The 16,742-nt window shown below is 50.3% G+C and overlaps 1 protein-coding gene across 12 annotated transcripts in view; it reads right to left on the bottom strand.

Annotated features, from left to right (window-relative positions):
* Positions 1 to 11,223: 11,223 nt before the first annotated feature.
* The window catches only part of MBNL3 (muscleblind like splicing regulator 3), a 75,794-nt gene continuing 70,275 nt past the window's right edge, over positions 11,224 to 16,742 (bottom strand). For all 12 annotated transcript variants that reach the window (XR_009742029.1, XR_009742030.1, XR_009742027.1 and 9 more), the window contains 2 exons: positions 16,139 to 16,212; positions 11,224 to 14,435 (listed from right to left, as the gene is read on the bottom strand). Coding sequence is in view for 8 of the 12 variants with exons in the window: in XM_061446274.1 (XP_061302258.1) it covers positions 16,156 to 16,212 (57 nt within the window). In the remaining 4 variants the exon portion in view is untranslated. The remainder of the gene's footprint in view (positions 14,436 to 16,138; positions 16,213 to 16,742) is intronic.

Here is a 16,742-nt window from a genome sequence, read left to right as displayed (position 1 = left end):
CCCATGCAGCTCCTTCGAGGAGGATCCATCATTCCCATCCTGGAAGTGCAATGACAGCTCTCGATCTCAGCTCCATGTGACACTGAGATGCGTTGTAGGGGCTGGATGTGTTCACCTGGCCCAGGGGCCCAGTCCTGGTGCTGGTTCGGGCACTGTGACCCTCACAGAGACTTCTCCTCTTTGCCACCTTTTCCTGCCGGGACAGAGATGACTCAGAGGCAAATTCTGGGGACCTTTCCCAGAAACCTCTTTCCTGTTTCTTCCCTAAGAGCCACCCTTTAGCTTTCAGCCTTTATTTCAGTAGCAACAGGAGGCCTCCTGGCACTCCAGAGCAATTCCTGACTCTGGGACAGAAGGGGGGGGGGGGGCTGCACTGCATTGTCATTGATCCAACAAGCAGTTTGGTGGCATTTCTGGGAGCAGAAGCAGCGGGGTTTTGGTGACGTCCCCAAGCACGGCACCAACCATTGGGAAAAGCTTATCCCAGGAGCTGGTTGTGGCTGCTGAGCAGCACTGCGGGGGAGCTGCTGCCGTGCCACCCTGCCATGCTCACTGCCTGTGGCCTGGTTGTCCCCTCCCTGCTGCTCTCGTGCTGCAGGATGAGTGCCCCGTGCCGGGGAGCAGCTCACTGCTCTGTGTGAGGTTGCTGCTGTCGCTCCTCTTCCGTTGTTCTCCATGCACTGAGCCATCTCCTCGTTGCTCCCCACGCTCCGAGCTGAGGTACCCCGTGCCACATGGAAGCACCTCCTGCTCCCGCTCCCCACACCAGCATTGGGCTCCCAATAACACAACATCCCCCCCCAGCACGAGGTGATGCCAGCACAGCACCCCCTCCTCAGGTACCACCTTCTAGGGCTTCCTGGAGCTGAGGGGCCGGGGCTGGCCTCAGAGCTGACCCTGTTCATCATCCTCCGGGATGTGACAGCCTCTCCCTGGGAGCAGGCACTCCACAGGGGTAGAGTAAGCCTGGAAATGCAGCTCCTTCAAGCCAGAAGCAGCAGTGATCACAGGAAGGCTGGACTTGATGATCTTAAAGGGCTTTTCCAACCTTGCTGATTCTATGATTCCATAAACCAGACCTGTTGCTTTAAATCCCACATGGAAAGAAAGGCAGGGAAAACTAAATACACTGCCAAGACAGCTTTTGAGGGTTTCTGGAGATAAAGCCATTTCAAACTGGTGTCTGACAGGAGAGTTCCCATTCACTGTTACCATTCCATGGGGTTTCCTTTTCTCCTCTGCACTTTGGCCTCTCAGAGAATTCCCTCATTCTGGAGACATCAACCCAATGACTGGGAAAGCAAACGTGGCTCTGCCAGGGCCGTGCTGCCCTGAGCTCACGTCAGGGTGCTGCTCCTCATGCATGGCCATGGGAATGGTGGCACCAGCAGCTCTGCCACTGCTGGGCAGAGGATGCTGCTGCCCCTGCCCTGTGCCCAGGGCAGCTCCAGTGTGGGGATGCGGAGCTATGAGAGCCCCGGGCTCATCCCAAGCTGGCAGCTCCCCTTGATCCAGTCCATCTGCCTCATCCCTCAGGCTTTGCTCATCTGCTTTTTGCTTTTCTAATCTTCGCTCCAGTGTTTAATCCCACGTCAAATTCTTGCCCATCCTCTCACAATCCTCCAAGTCTCTCATTCGTTCTTTTCTTTTTAGCCTGGCTCTGTAATTGCCAAGCATCTCAAATCCTTCCGTTTCCTCTTCATCCCTTGTGCCACCACGATGCTCCAAACAGGAGCTCTTCCCATGTTCTACCTGTGGACACCGCTCTTTGCATGGTCTCTAGAAAGGAAATGATCCTCCATTAGCCAGTGCTTTGGGAAGGGATGGCACAGCTGGAACAGAGGCAGAGGCTGAGGGTCCTCACCCTGTGCTCGACATTGGTGCTGAGCTGAGGTTTCTCTCCCAGCAATATTTCATTGCTGGTCAATGGCCACAAGGGAAAAGCATCGACACTGCATTAGCACTGCACTAGGCTGGGACATGAGGTTCTGAGAGGCAGCTCCCACCACTGGTGTGAGGGGAGAAACCCCATTGTTACTTCACAGAACCCCAGCCTGGTTTGGGTTGAAGGGACCTTAAAGCTCCTCCAGCTCCAACCCCTGCCACAGGCAGGGACCCCTTCCACTGGAGCAGCTTGCTCCAAGCCCCTGTGTCCAACCTGGCCTTGAACACCGCCAGGGATGGGGCAGCCACAGCTTCTCTGGGCACCCTGTGCCAGCGCCTCAGCACCCTCACAGGGAAGAGCTTCTGCCTAAGAGCTCAGCTCAGTCTCCCCTCGGGCAGGTTAAAGCCATTCCCCTTGGCCTGTCCCTCCATCCCTTGTCCCAAGCCCCTCTCCAGGTTTCCTGCAGCCCCTTCAGGCACTGGAGCTGCTCTCAGGTCTCCCCTTCAGGACCCTTCTCTTCTCCAGGCTGCCCCAGCCCAGCTCTCTCAGCCTGGCTCCAGGGCAGAGCTGCTCCAGCCCTCGCAGCAGCTCCGTGGTCCCGCTCCCCCTCCTGCCTGTGCTGCAGCCCTGAGCCAGGTCTGGCAGTGAGAGCTCGCTGGCTCCTGGTGCCCTTCCTGACTCATTATCCCCATCTCCACCTGATGACCCAGCCTCTGCCAGCAGGATGGGACCCTGCCAGCCCCGTGCCCGTGCAGAGGGGCCGGTGGTGCTCTGGATGCACAGCCCCGGGTGCGGGGCTATGGGGCAGCCCCATCCCTGTGTCCCGGGTCAGGGTGGCTGCAGGCAGGGGACAGGCAGGGCTGGGCCCTGGCAGGCTGAGGAGCCAGCCCAGCACCCTTCCCTCCACAGCACCCCCCTGCCCATGGAGCCAGGCCCATGGGGACAAACGCCTTTAGAGCACCCTTTATTAAGTGAGAACTGAGGCTGTGCTCCACGCCGAGCCCTAATACAGCACAGACCTAAATACAGCGCTAATGCGCAAGCTTAAAGGATTTCCCATCATTGAAGCTGGCAGAGGGGCAGGGGCCAAGGGGGGAACTGCAGCTCACCTGCCCCCCCCAAGCATGGGCTGCCTGTCCCCAGCCGAAAGCCGCCCATAGCCCGCACCCTGTGTGCTGTGGGGAGTTAAAGTCTTCCAGGGCCTCATCCTGCCCAGCCCAGAGCCCCGGTTTGTTCCTGTCAACCCCTCCAAAATCCCCTTGATTTATGCTGCGGTGCTGAGTGACGGAGCTGAACATGAGCAGCTTGTGCCCAGGCAGCCAGGAAGCCCCCAGCATCCTGGCCTGGCTCAGCACCAGTGCGGCAGCAGGGCCAGGGCAGGGATTGTGCCCCCGCACTGGGAACTGGTGAGGCCACACCTCAAATCCTGTGTTCAGCTCTGGGGACCTCACTGCAAGAGAGACCTTGAGGTTCTGGAGCGGGGCCAGAGAAGGGCACGGAGCTGGTGCAGGGCCTGGAGCATAGGGGTGATGGGGAAGGGCTGAGGGACCTGGGGGGTTCAGTGTGGAGAAGAGAAGGCTCGGGGGGGACCTGATGGCTCCCTACAAGTGCCTGACAGGAGGATGGAGCCAGGAGGGGCTGGGCTCTGCTCCCAAGGAACAAGGGATGGGACAAGAGGAACCGGCCTCAAGCTGCACCAGGGCAGGTTTAGATGGAGCTGAGGAACAATTCCTGCCCCAGAGGGTGCTCAGGCATTGGAACAGGCTGCCCAGGGCAGGGCTGCAGTCACCGGCCCTGCAAGTGTTCACTCACCGTGGAGACGAGGCCTCAGTGCCATGGGTTAGGGGTGGCCTTGGCAGGGCTGGGAACGGTTGGACTGGAGGAGCCGAAAGGGCTTTTCCAACCCATTTGATTCCATGGTTCTTCGCAGTAGCAGCAGTACATGGCCCGGTGTGAATTCCCACCTCCCCGTCTCCTCACCCCCCGCACACACAGGGATTTGCCTTCCCCTGTCCCCACCGCAGCGCTGCCGCTGCTCCGGGAGTGGCGATGGTTTCATGGGCAATGCCCTGTGCCCCCATCCCCGCCGCAGAGCAGGGTGCCGTGGTCGGTGCCTTCCCTTCAGGCCGTGTTCCTGCAGGGGAAACAAACAGCGTTTGACTTCAACCGGAGCTTTCCAGAGGCTTCGCCAAGGATTTGCCCTTGCTTTGGTACAGGCAAAACAGCCGCCAGTGCCCCCTGACACGGCGGTGCTAGCACCAGCAGGTGGTACCCAGGCAGCCTGGTGCCAGTGAACCGCATCCATTGCACACACAAGCTGAGCGTGCGATGGCTGCGGAGGGGAGGCAGCAGCTCCCTTGGGAAGGCACAGAGAACGTTTACAAGCAAACAGTTCCGTGGAGAACACCCCTGGGAAAGGCGGCAGCAGCCGTGCGGGGACCAGCGGTGCAGCAGCAGCACACCGTGGCTCCTGCGGGAGCCGCTGTCTCGGTGCCATCGCCTCGGCGCTGGATCCACAGCTCCGGATCCAGGGCAAGGGCAGTGGGAACTGGCAGGGAGGACGGAGCAGGCGGCTGCGAGCAGACTTGGCAGAGCCACCCTGACACGGGCGGAGTGAGGAGCGAAGAGCAAAGGCATCTGCAGCATCTCCTGCCTGAGCCCAGCCTGGCTGGGACCCACCAGCGCTGCCTTGCTGGCTGCATGGGGCTCCTCTAAGCCCATCCCCGTGGCCTTGAGGCTGCGGCTTTATCTGTCTCTGTGAAGGTTCTCCTGTCCACAGACAGCCCAGAGCCTTCCCAGGCCATTCCCAGGGATCCATTTCTGGGATGTGCTGCTGTGTTGGAGGCAGGGGCTGGAAGGGGCACATTGGTCCATCATCTGCAGCCACGGCTCAGAGCATGGGCTGTTACTCATGCTGCCCTGTGCTCTGGTGCAGCCCCTTCTGGGAAGGGTTAACGGGCTGCTTGTGTTGGGGAGGGTGCTGGAGATCCAGGAGTCACCCGGGATTAGGCAAACACTTCTCCATTCTCCTTTGTCTCGTAATAAATAGATCAAAGTGATCTGTTCATCCAGCACGGAGTCCACATTGAATGAAAACTGGCTTTGGACCACAGAGGCTCAGCTGAATATGGAGCAAGCCTTCAAAAAGAGCTGGTTTCCTCCTGTGTTTCCCACTGAAGCTTCAACAGCCAAAGAGCTAAATGAGGGTTTTTGATCCAACTTGGGTTTCCTCCACAAACGTGTCCCAGTGGAGAGGAAGAGAGGTTGGATCCTGTGACGATTCCATGGGACGCATGCCACAAATACAGCAGCAGAGCCTTTAATCCAACTCCATCACAAGGGTTTGCAGCAGCTACTCCTGTGTCGTCTGCAAACAGATCCCAGGTAACATCCCCCATCCCTGGCCCAAGGATGCCATTTGGCCTTGAAACCCAGTTTAACGTCTCTTGCTAAAGGGCTACCCATGAATCTGGGGGCTGCTGTGGGCCTCCCGCCCCTGACCCTGTGGGGATGCTTCTGAGTGGAGCTGGTGTGTCTGAGCCCACCCTGCAAGTCCCCATCCCCTTCCACAGAGAACATGGACCAGAAGGCAGCTGGTGATGAAACGTCATGAGGAAGCACTGGGAAGGATCCCATCCTTCCATGCAGCCATTGCCTGGAAAGGTTTCAGTTCCCCCTGGGGTTTTTGAGTTCAGGAACTCTTCAGACATTTAATTGTGCCATCAGGAGGCATTTCTAGGACAAAGCTCTCAGTGGCCTTGACACACAAACGGAGTCAGTTACCCTGCAGGAGAAGCCAGGGCGGCACAAGGATGGGAAAGGAGCAGTTAGGGAACGTTCTCAAAGTCAAAGCCTTGTCCTGCTAAGGATGGAGGGGAGGAGCGGTACCTGCACAGCCTCCTCCTGTGCCTCAACACAGCACCAACACACCCTGGCTGCCCCCCGCAGCTCCAGTGGGCAGCATACCCCCAAATAATCACTTCCCAACTCCGAATGCCCCCCCTCAACTCTGGAACTCCTTTGGGAAAATGGCCCAGGATCCCTCCTGCGCCGCGCTCACCCTGCACTGGGATCAGCCCCCTCCTGATGCTCTGAGCTCCCCCATCACCCTGTGTCCCCGCACAGGCCATGTGCAGAGGTTTGTGGAGCTGGTTACTCACATCTCCAGGGGTTCCTGGTGTCTTCTGTTGCTGGTGAGCGGAGCGATGCTGCAGCCTGGCACCGCTGCCTGCAGCTGGACCCCGTGTTGAGAGTGGCTGGTAACAGCTTTTAGGGAGCCGGTGATGATGTCAAGCCAGTCCAAGGTTAAAGCCCCTTTACAGCAGGTGGTGACCGAGGTGGCAGTGTCTTGCCTCTAACCTATGCATCACTACAGAAGGAACAAACCAACCCGGCAAGAAGCACTCTTCTCTTCCAGGAGCCTGGCCCAAGCTTAGCCACGGATGGCAAGAAGCATCCCCAGCCCAAGAGCGCAGCCTGGGGCTGAGCCGTGCCCTTGGAGGAGAGCTGGGGAATTCCAGTCGGGATCTGCCTACGGGATTACTGCACTGGGACGTTCAGAACGTGTCTGACACGAACGCTGCACGAGCTGATCCACACATCACTGCCCTGCAGCCGCTGCCGGCCTTGGGACGATGCTCAGGTTACCTCCTCTCCCGGGCAGCGCGGGGAAGGCCGCCCTGCCCACCCAAAGCCAGCGCATCACAGCAGGCCTGAGGCACGAGAGGGACCGAAGGGCAGCTCCTGGGAAGTTTTCCTTTCTATTTGGCTACAATGCAAACGTCTCGCCCGGGTTAGGAACCTCCCAGGAGAGGCCGCGTGCGCCCGGCACCGGCCACAGAATCCCAACCACCGAGGGTGCGTTTCTGGCAAGAGATTTATTCCGTTGCTCTACACTTTGATAGAACATTGACTCCATCCGTTACCCATTACTCCTCCTTTACATCAGAACCTTTGAAGTTTGGGACTCGTAAACTGGGAACGTTTCTGGAAGTGAACTCCTATTAATGCGTAGATCTGGATCCATAAAAAACATAACCAAGGATTTTATACACTTTATTAAAAGATCCAAAAATAAACCAATAACAATAGAGAAGTAACATACTAAAATGAGTAGCATTATGCACAGTTCTAAAGCACGTACAAGCACTACAGCAATATAACGTGGCCGAAAGAAAAAGAAACTCAAAGCGTACACCCTGTTGTAGCAGTTGAGGGAATGAACTATGGTGTTATGGAACTGGAACACTGCATTAGCCTACGCCTGGGTCTGAGGAGACTTTAACTTCTGACAATTCCACAGGGCTAACGGTAGTATTTGGATATATTCTCTAAACTATACCATTAAATTGATATCTAATGTTTCCCTTACTTGGTTTTACCAGAAATGCCTATGAAAAGAAGGTACTTCAAGATCTACTTTACACAGTATAAATGCTTTTATATATTGCGATTCAAACCGGACAATTTAGGAGAACATTCTCTCTTTGAGTCTAGTGATTGCCTAAAATACAGTTCTCTAGAAGAAAAGAACCAGTGATCTGTTGTCAGGTGATAGAATAAAGAGCGGGGAGTCTCGGTTCATTTGAATGGTTTAAAATGAAGACAGAATTAAAGCAAAGCTAATTGGAAAGAAAAAACAAAATCCCAGAATCCAATCTATGAATGGTCTTATCATCCCCTCATCTGCTAGGATACAAAAGCCATGGCAACAAAATCATTTGGCTTCCACCACTATCAAATAGCATCTGTGTACAGTAATAAAGAACTGGAACCTTGTAATTCGGTGTCAGGTAATTCTCTCTGTTGTGTGTTTGGAAAAATAACTTCCTTTTATTTAATAGTTGTGTTATTTCTGCATGTTTAAATAGCTCATTTGAGAGGCAAATAGAGTTATTTCTGATGATACAGGATGTCAGTAAAGATCACTAGCAAAGATTTTAGAGGTGTTTTTGTCATGATCATGCTCATCCCCAATGCAAAGGTTTGACCACCTACGATTCATTTCACATAGTGCAAAGGATTTTTCTCTCACAATCCTGGAAACGAGAAAGAACTTGGTTATGGAAATCGATTACAGCAAAGTGAAGCCCTGATAGCATGGAGGTTAGAATTAGCTGGTTATTTTGCATTAAAACCTAGGTTATTGTAACACCCATGAAGAAAAGCAACATCCGATTTCCCACCTTCAAGACGCTGGGACCATACGATGCTACGGCTCCCATTCAGCAGCCCCCACCTTAACCAGCCCCCTGGGGCCACGCGGGCTGGTTGGGCACTTGCTGACATCGCGAGGAGTTGGAACCTCTGAGATGCCGGCAGTGGTGGCCAAAGAGCAGCTCCTGGCAGGGACACCTCAGCCCCAACCTGCAACAGGGCTTGGGTTTGCCAGAAAAGATCAGAGAACCTCAGACCAGTTTGGGCCGAAGGGACCTTAAAGCTCCTCCAGCTCCAACCCAAGCCCCTGTGTCCAACCTGCCCTTGAGCACTGCCAGGGATGGGGCAGCCACAGCTTCTCTGGGCACCCTGTGCCAGCGCCTCAGCACCCTCACAGGGAAGAGCTTCTGCCTAAGAGCTCAGCTCAATCTCCCCTCTGGCAGGTTAAAGCCATTCCCCTTGGCCTGTCCCTACAGGCCCTTGTGCAAAGCCCCTCTCCATGTTTCCTGCAGCCCCTTCAGGCACTGGAGCTGCTCTCAGGTCTCCCCTTCAGGAGCCTTCTCTTCTCCAGGCTGACCCAGCCCAGCTCTCTCAGCCTGGCTCCAGAGCAGAGCTGCTCCAGCCTGCTGGAGCATACTTATTCCAATGAAAAGAAATGGGTCAACACAGGCACTTCAGCTCCTCCACAATCCCCCGGTACTGCAGAGCCCCGGCAGTACCACAACACAGTGGAAAGGGAACCAAGAGGCTGCTCAGCAAAGCTGGGGGACCACAGCTGTGCTTTCCTTTGGTGGCCAACACAACGGGGCTTGTCAACCTCCAAGCGTGAAGCTGGCCACGATGCCGCCATCAGCCTCCACCTCCCTGCCCCAACGCCCATCTGGCAGCACCGAGCAGCACAGCCACGTCGTGCTCCCAGACAAACACCATCGCTGTTGGACAGCAGAGGAAAGTGGCCCAAGGCCATCCACAGCCACCCCTGTCCATCCACTGCTCATCAGCCCCTTCCATTTGTGACCTTGCCCCATAAAGTTAAATAAAAAGAACCAAATGAGTAAGTTGTGACATTTCAAACTCCCTCTGGGATTTAAAACACTCTCTGCGGTGACAGTCACCTCTAACAAACACTTCCACTAGAAACGGGATCAGGCGCTAGGAAAAAAGGCTTGTGTGCCACCACGGACCTACGAGTCCTAATAGGATTCACCCATCACAACCCATCAGAAGCATGCCCTGGGGTGTGTTTGGGAATGCAGGCTGATGAAAAGAGGAATTCAAATCTTTGCTAGTGACCTTACTATTTAATTAAGCACTGTTCCCCATTTCTCTGTGCTGCAGGTTGGAGCTGACCTGGTAGCAGTCTGCTGTATAATAAGCTATGGCAAACTACAAAGCTTTTACAACAGCAAAGCAACATCATGCTTTCAGATAAGTTTTATAGCAAAAAACTCCTCCTTTTCAAAGCCTTAGTAATACCTATCTCTTTTACAAACTTTTCCTGTATTATTACAGACTTTTTTTTATATTCAAAATAAGTTCCAAGGATTTCTTTCGTGGACTATGTACATAAGTGCAAAAAAGGTGTGTCTCACACATTCGTACACGAACTGAATCAGTTTAACTGCAGCATATTGGTATCTTCAACACTGTTACGGGGTCATTCCACAATATTTTGGTTCTCTTATGTACAGTTTTTGCTAGTATAAATTAGTATTAAAATAGTCATATGCTTAATTCTTTAGCCCTGATCGTAACGCATCGTGTGAGTGCTCAGATTTGGGAGAGAGGAAGATTGCAGGCGGAGCTACAGTACTGAAACGGATTAACTCGGAGTTGCCACCGTGCGAATGGAGCTGAAATGAAAGCAAAGACCGGTCCCTACGTGGTAAATCCAGGCTTGTGGTGGTTTTGGAAGTGAAAATACTGTGGAATAACCCTTGCCACACAACAATTTCTACAAGCTATAAAACCTGACTCTAAATCCATGTGTTGTAAACTTCTGGACTGAAAGAGTGACCCTCGGAGCCACGGATTCAGCGTTCACATGGGACTTTGGGATTTTAAAAATACTCAATCATCTCTTTCTCCGACAGTATCGAACTGTACCTTGAACAAGCTCATACTGTTACACATCACTTCTCATTTACATGTGAAAATCTCACAAATAATGTATACAAAGGTAGCCATGTTGTAGTTTTGTTGCCATAGCAACAACAACTTAATATAATTAGTTAACAATGAATCTATCATTGTAGGAGTTACATACAAAGTTAATTTTGTTCTTAAACTGTAAACTATACAAACTAGTTATGGACTGTATTCTATACCTTACCATGCTTCGGTGTGGGGTTAGGATAGAACTAAATGGGCTGAATACATGTCTTAAAAATCTTAAACTTTCTCTACCCCTCCTTCAAAATTAAATTCATTAGTTAGTAAAGATATCAAAAAAAAAAAGAGCAATAATGAAAACCTTAAAAACTAATGGCAGAGAAACGAAGAGAGATGACATGAAGGAATGAATGGATGCATTGTAGCCTAGTAACAACGTGGTGTAGCTCTATTTACATTTGGATTAGGCTATCAACTATTTTTCTTTAAAGTTATTACAGTCTTTAACATACAGTATATACTCTAAGGCCTTCAACAGGCACATGGTAAAATCAGGTCAATATCAAACTAAATCCATTCAACAGGAATGGGAAATTCCATTTTCCTCATAAATTTCACCTTTTTCAATTTCCATGTCTGTGAAATGTACAAGGGAGAAAGCAAACGAGGACTCCAGTTTCCCAACGACCCTAGAGCTGCTCTCCCACCCCAGGGAGGAGAGGCCATCTCACCGGGCACACGCGCCTCCTCCTCCTCCTCCTCCGGCCAGCTGCATCCACCAGACACACACCCACATCCAGCGCCGGCCATCGGCATCCGGGAGGGCTGCTTCCACTGGGAGACACTCCGAGCGCAGTGGGAGACGGCGAGGATGGGCTGGCAAGAGAGGACCCGGTGCTGCGGAGTGCTCGGGGAAGGGGCCTGGCTTCTAGACCGTTGTTGCGATGCAAAAATACACAGTCCAAACATCATCAGCTCGAAACCTCCGACTCAAAAACACCCCCCAGGGCTGATTGTGAAACCATGTTCCAAATTACTAAAAGCACTGTATTTAACAAAAATAATCTTAATAGTTTTATGAATCCATTTTATTTTAAATCCCTCTTTTATTGTCTGCTTATGTTACAGTTTAGTAGTAGTACTTTGTATTGAAACTACTAACAACCTTTTCCCGTGAAAATGATCCATCTCAGCTTTCATTTTCCCTCTGCATGACCCGTTTTATCCAAGTTTCAGCATTTCTTGCATATTGTTTGCATAAGGCTGAGAGAAATGGACAAAGAGAAATCACTTTGGATAAATAAAAAATATAGGTTCATGGAAAGTGGGAAGCTTATAAAAATGTCACTAAAATTATATCGATTTAAACAAACTTACATACATCTCTCGTCAAATAAAGGATGATATTCATGCTTTTATGACATTTGTTTAGAGTCACTAACTAGCTCGGTGACTTTGTAATAGTCTATTTAGGAAATTTATAGTCTGGCGACTGGTTTTTTTCTTTTCTTTCTTGAACAAAGAAAATTAGAGCAAGTTCATTGCACAACTAGTTTAAATAGTGCTACCTCAAAGCGGCATCGTTGCCGAGATTGTTTTGAATTTGGTGAAGTTTAGTGCTTCAAGCTTTTCTTTCCTTAAACTCATTTACAAATTAACTCTAAATTTGCCAGCAATATAAAAACTGTTGTGGCACCTAATAACTACCCTGAACATCCCTCATTGGACCTCTTTAATAAAAAATAATCCTTAAACACTTTTCTTTCTCTTCTTCTTCTTCTCTTTTTTTCAGTGCTTTAAATGTGACAGGGAAACAGCTGTATTCTAGGTTTACATTCTATGCACATCTATGCCAGATGTTGAAGTCGATAAATAAAAGAGGAGGTTACATCAAAGTGTCAAGATATACAAAAATCCTTTTAGCACTGAAAAAATTCCAACCTCCTTGAACTCATAAAGCCATACAAGCTTGAATGCATCCTTTCTGGCTTAAGAAGATCAGTTCTGTTCTTTGTTGAGGCACTGGCACAGGTTGTGCAAAACCCATTTGTTTGATACACAAATAATTTCAAACAGGAAGTACTCAAATCCACTTTTTCCACTAACAATGTTATGGTTGTTGGGAAACAGAAACTCAGTGGTGAAAAGAACAGGGATGTGGTCGCCAACACAAAGGGGAGTCACTGATTTCAGACAACGCTGCTGCCTGGGGATGCTGATGGCAGGGGAACTGCTACGGACAAGTGACTGTCCAGATGTGGGGTTCATAAAGGAGATCTTGGGGTGGGGATGGATAGTTTTTTCCCCTCTCTTAGGGTTTGCTTCAAAGCCTGCTGAAGGCCTTTTCGAGCTGGGCTCTTCAAAGTTCTTGCTATGAATGGCTTTCCATGGGCAGATGGTCAGGGCCTGCTCTGGGTCACACTGGCTGTGCCCTACATGCCCCTCCATCACTTGCAATCCACGGAGACACACATCTAGCAAACTATCTGTGCTCACACTGGATAAGAGGGGGCAAGGAAAGTCTCTAACCAAGGCCAAGGAGCTTGGAAAAGAAAAGAGAACCTGTTTGACAGAATTTGGCACCCCACAGGACCACCACGAGCCTGGGCTGGCCAGCCCCCCAGAGGCCGGGAGCTGGCCTCTTGCTTGGTTTCAATCACCATTTTCTTTCTCCTCCTAGGGAGTTTGTGGATTTACAGCAGCAAACCCATCTCTTCCATAATGCCAATGATACGGTAGAGCTATGACAGGGATGAATTTGGTTGTATCCTCAGCCAAAATGCATTCTGCAGCCAGATTGTTCAGCAATACAGCGTAACAGGCTGGGCTGTCCAGGGTGCACGGGCTGGAAATCAGTTTATTCATGTGTCAGAAAAGGAGGTATTGAGAACTAGCCCTTGTTGTGAGGCAAACATTGCTCTTGATCAAGTAGAAGGTGCCAAAATAAATCCACTGACCTACAGGAGCTCCATTAAGATGAATATTTATCGACGGTAGGAAGCTTATGCTGAGCTTTTTCCTGCCTTGTCACTGCTGTGTTTGCTTTAGAGGGCCAGAGATCACAGGGGAAAAAAAAAATCACCCACTTACGGAAAATGGAGATGAAAGAACTGGTGCACGCTGACAGCATTTCAAGGAGAGCCACCTCAGTTTTCAGGCTGAGATGTTTCAGCATGCTCAGTGAAGACAAGCCACTGGGCACGGCATCACCCAGCTCGGGCTAAGTCATGGCTATGGCCCACTCCAGCTCCTCCCCAACACAACGAGTCCTTGCCCAACTGAAGCTGTCTCACCTCACACCTTTCGCTTTTGTTTTGACTGCACCGTGAGAGATTGTGCGCAGTTTGCAGCTGAGAATGCACTTCCATGGACAACAGAACTGCAGAAATCCCTTGATGCTTACCACCGGCTGAGCCAATCGTTCCCGAACCTGGGATTTTACACGTGGGTTTCCCCAAAAGGTTTCTAGAATCAGCTCACTGTACTGAAAGAAATACCCTGAGCTGCACTAAAATGACAACTGTCCTTTTGCATCCCTTGTACTACAAGTTTGGACACTCTATCTGAAGGCAAATTTTAAATGCTTAGAAGGAGCATTTAACATGAGCATCTGTAGCTGACGCTAACAGCAAACTCCAGCAAAGGGCAGAACATTCCTGTGTCGTGTTTTTCCAGCACGTAATTCCTGTTTCCCACAATAACATTTTTAGTAAAAAAAAAAAAAACAACCAACCAAACAAAACCCCATAAAACCTACAGAATATGAAAACTTAAGACATAACAATAATGAAAAGTTGGTACTGAGTATACTTGATAATGATGTACACTTCCAAACAAATCAATAGACTATGATGTAAACAAAACAGGAAGATAACACTTTAAAAACAAGACAAACATTTATCCATCGATAGTATACAGTAAACCAACAGTCCGCTGTGCAGCTGCACTTCTCAGGATGGTAGTCAGAAAATGATTAAGTGTGTTAAAGTTATGTGTTACAAAAGTCTATTATAATTTCCTACTGGTATATCTCGTATATCAGAGCGCTGTTTGTTAAGTGTTTCTATAGTGCTTTTTTTTTTTTTTTTTGTCTTTTCATTTTTTTTTTGACATTCCCATTGCTCAGTTTTTGGTTAACATGTAGGCTGCAACAGGCTTACTGTAGAGGTGGTAGAGAACGAGAGAGGGAAGAGGGGATATATACAGAAAGGCCATGCGCAGCTTCCCACCAAGAAGTCCTGGTGCTCCATAATTTTACTGTTCAGAATTTCAACATGATCTGCTGCAAGGGGAAGAAAAAACAACAGAGAAAGAGTGAGAAGTTAGGGACACACATCTGTATTTTAATAAAAGCCGCTCTAAGATACATTCACATCCAAGGGGTTGCCATTAGTATGTTGCAGAGAGAAAACATGTTATGGCCTTAGTTTGCTGATGTGGGGTGAAATGGCTGATAACATTCTTGGCATCCTCTCTAATCTGCACTTAGGGCTTTCCATTTCCAGCACGCCCCACACACACTGACAAGGCAATTAGTGACAGAGGGAGGTGGGTGAATAATAAGGCTTATTTTTGGAGAGGGTGGTAGGAGGGACTAAGGAGGGGGCCACAGGCATCCCCGGCCCGTTAGCTCCTGTTCCCTCCAGAGAGCATCACAGATTGTAACAAGAAAATCTGATCCTAAAGAGCCAGGACCCAGAGGCCTCGACACACATCACAGACACAGAAACCTCGTGCTCAGGGAATCCTCCTCTGGGAGCAAATGGCCTCTCTTGGGATGTACTTGTGAAAAGCCTCCCCTGAGGGACCCAGTGCTTGTCTCCTGCAGCTTGGCTGGCCAGCCTGGCTACCAGGGCCTCCTTAGCCCTGGTCATTCAGAACATCTTTGCTAATGGGGAGAGCTTGGTGTTCACCCCTACGTGGACAGGGGTCCGTGGCCAAAGTTAGCATACATATGGTGCTTTATTTAGGTCAGCAGAAGGAAAGGTCCGCTATCAAGATGAGTAACTTCTGCTGACTGTTAAAGATACCATTAGTAAGCCGCTTACCAAATTAACTGCCATCATGTAAGTACTTGCCTGTTATACGTGACTTAAGGAAGAAATGGGTTGTAGCTCTGTGTATACTAAGTGGCCTGCACTGGGCAATTCTGGTGACCTCTTGTTGAATTGTCTGAACTGCTCTTTACCCTCTTGGAGTAAAAAAATAATCCAGTGATGAACTGAAACCCTCAAGGGATTTTCTCTCATGAACATCAGCAAACGCTCACAAAGAAGAGCAGAGGAAAAATGACACTGCTGCTACGGCTGTGAAACAATACTCCGTAAGTCAAAGGAAAGGACAAACTCCTCCACCATTCCCTCTCAGAGAAAACCAGCAGACGAGGCAAGCCCAGGATCTGCAGGTAGGGTGAAGGTTATGCTGCTTGTGGCATTCACCCTGGTCTTAAACGCACACAAGGACCTCTGAAGAAACCCACCGCGAGCCAGGCCCCCAGTGCAGCTGAGCTGTGCAGCAGGTCTCTGCTCGGACCGAGCCAGCCTTGCAGGTGCACAGCAGCTGCTGCTGACCCAATCCTGCTTACCCCAGGAAAGGAAATATGCCACCAACAGCAGGAGAGAAGTTACACCTTTTCAGCTGACTCATTACCACAGCAGTTTGCCACCAACAGCACAAATCCCTGAGGCATCTGCAGGCAGCTGGGAGCCATGCAGAGCAAGAGTAACCTGTAAACACAGCTTCAGACTCAGGGGGATGCAAGAAGGGAAGCTGCCAACACCTCAAACCAGGTATTTTAGACGCAAGGAAACACTGCTTGTTATAACCCATTGGGCTGGTCCATGCCTGTGCTGCAGCAGCTCAGTTTCTGTTGAGCTGGCAGTGTGTGAAGGCACTGGGGTCCCTCTGCCCCAGCCAGCCCCCTGCTTGGGGATGCCCTCGGACAAAGCAATCCACCATAAAGAGAAATACCAAAAAGGAACTTACTGTTCTATCGGGAACTTCTACATCTGTGAAACAAACATGCTGCTACTCAGTTCATCTACTGATAACTGGGATATCTACAGCAGAGAAAAAACAAAGAACACAACACATTAAAACATTGTCATGAGATCCAGCTGCTCATTCTGTCTTCAGTATCAGGTTAGCAAGTACATCAGTGTCTTACAAAACAGGATCCACTCCCAAGATGCCTTTACTTTGCCTCACATTAAGTACAACATAGCTGCACCACTACTGATGCCTCGTGCAGTAGGCAGTGATTGTACCCAGATTTTAACTCCGTAGACTACACCTAAGACAGAAATGCCCTGAAACCATCTGGCTGAACCAGGACTCATACAGCCACAGAGCAACACTGCGCAGGAATTTCTGCTCTCTTCTCACCACCAGTACGAGTAGGAGTAAGACCTGCTCTACCTGAACATAACAACAAAGCACAGAAAAAGACCAGTGAGCTGTACTACGAGCAGTAAAACACTGCCTAGGACTTATGCAAGGCCAAACTGACTGCAAGCCTGATGCCCTTGCACTAGCAGAAGTCTAGAGGATGCCCCCTGAGATACTGCTGAGGTTTGGCACAGCTAACAGC

The sequence above is a fragment of the Pezoporus flaviventris genome, unplaced genomic scaffold, assembly GCF_033815535.1.
Source record: "Pezoporus flaviventris isolate CSIRO_AGI_PZ_B2104156 unplaced genomic scaffold, CSIRO_AGI_Pfla_v1 ptg000005l, whole genome shotgun sequence".
NCBI lineage: Eukaryota > Metazoa > Chordata > Aves > Psittaciformes > Psittacidae > Pezoporus > Pezoporus flaviventris.
The sequence above is the reverse complement of the archived record's forward strand: the minus strand, read 5'-3'. Positions and strand labels throughout refer to the sequence as shown.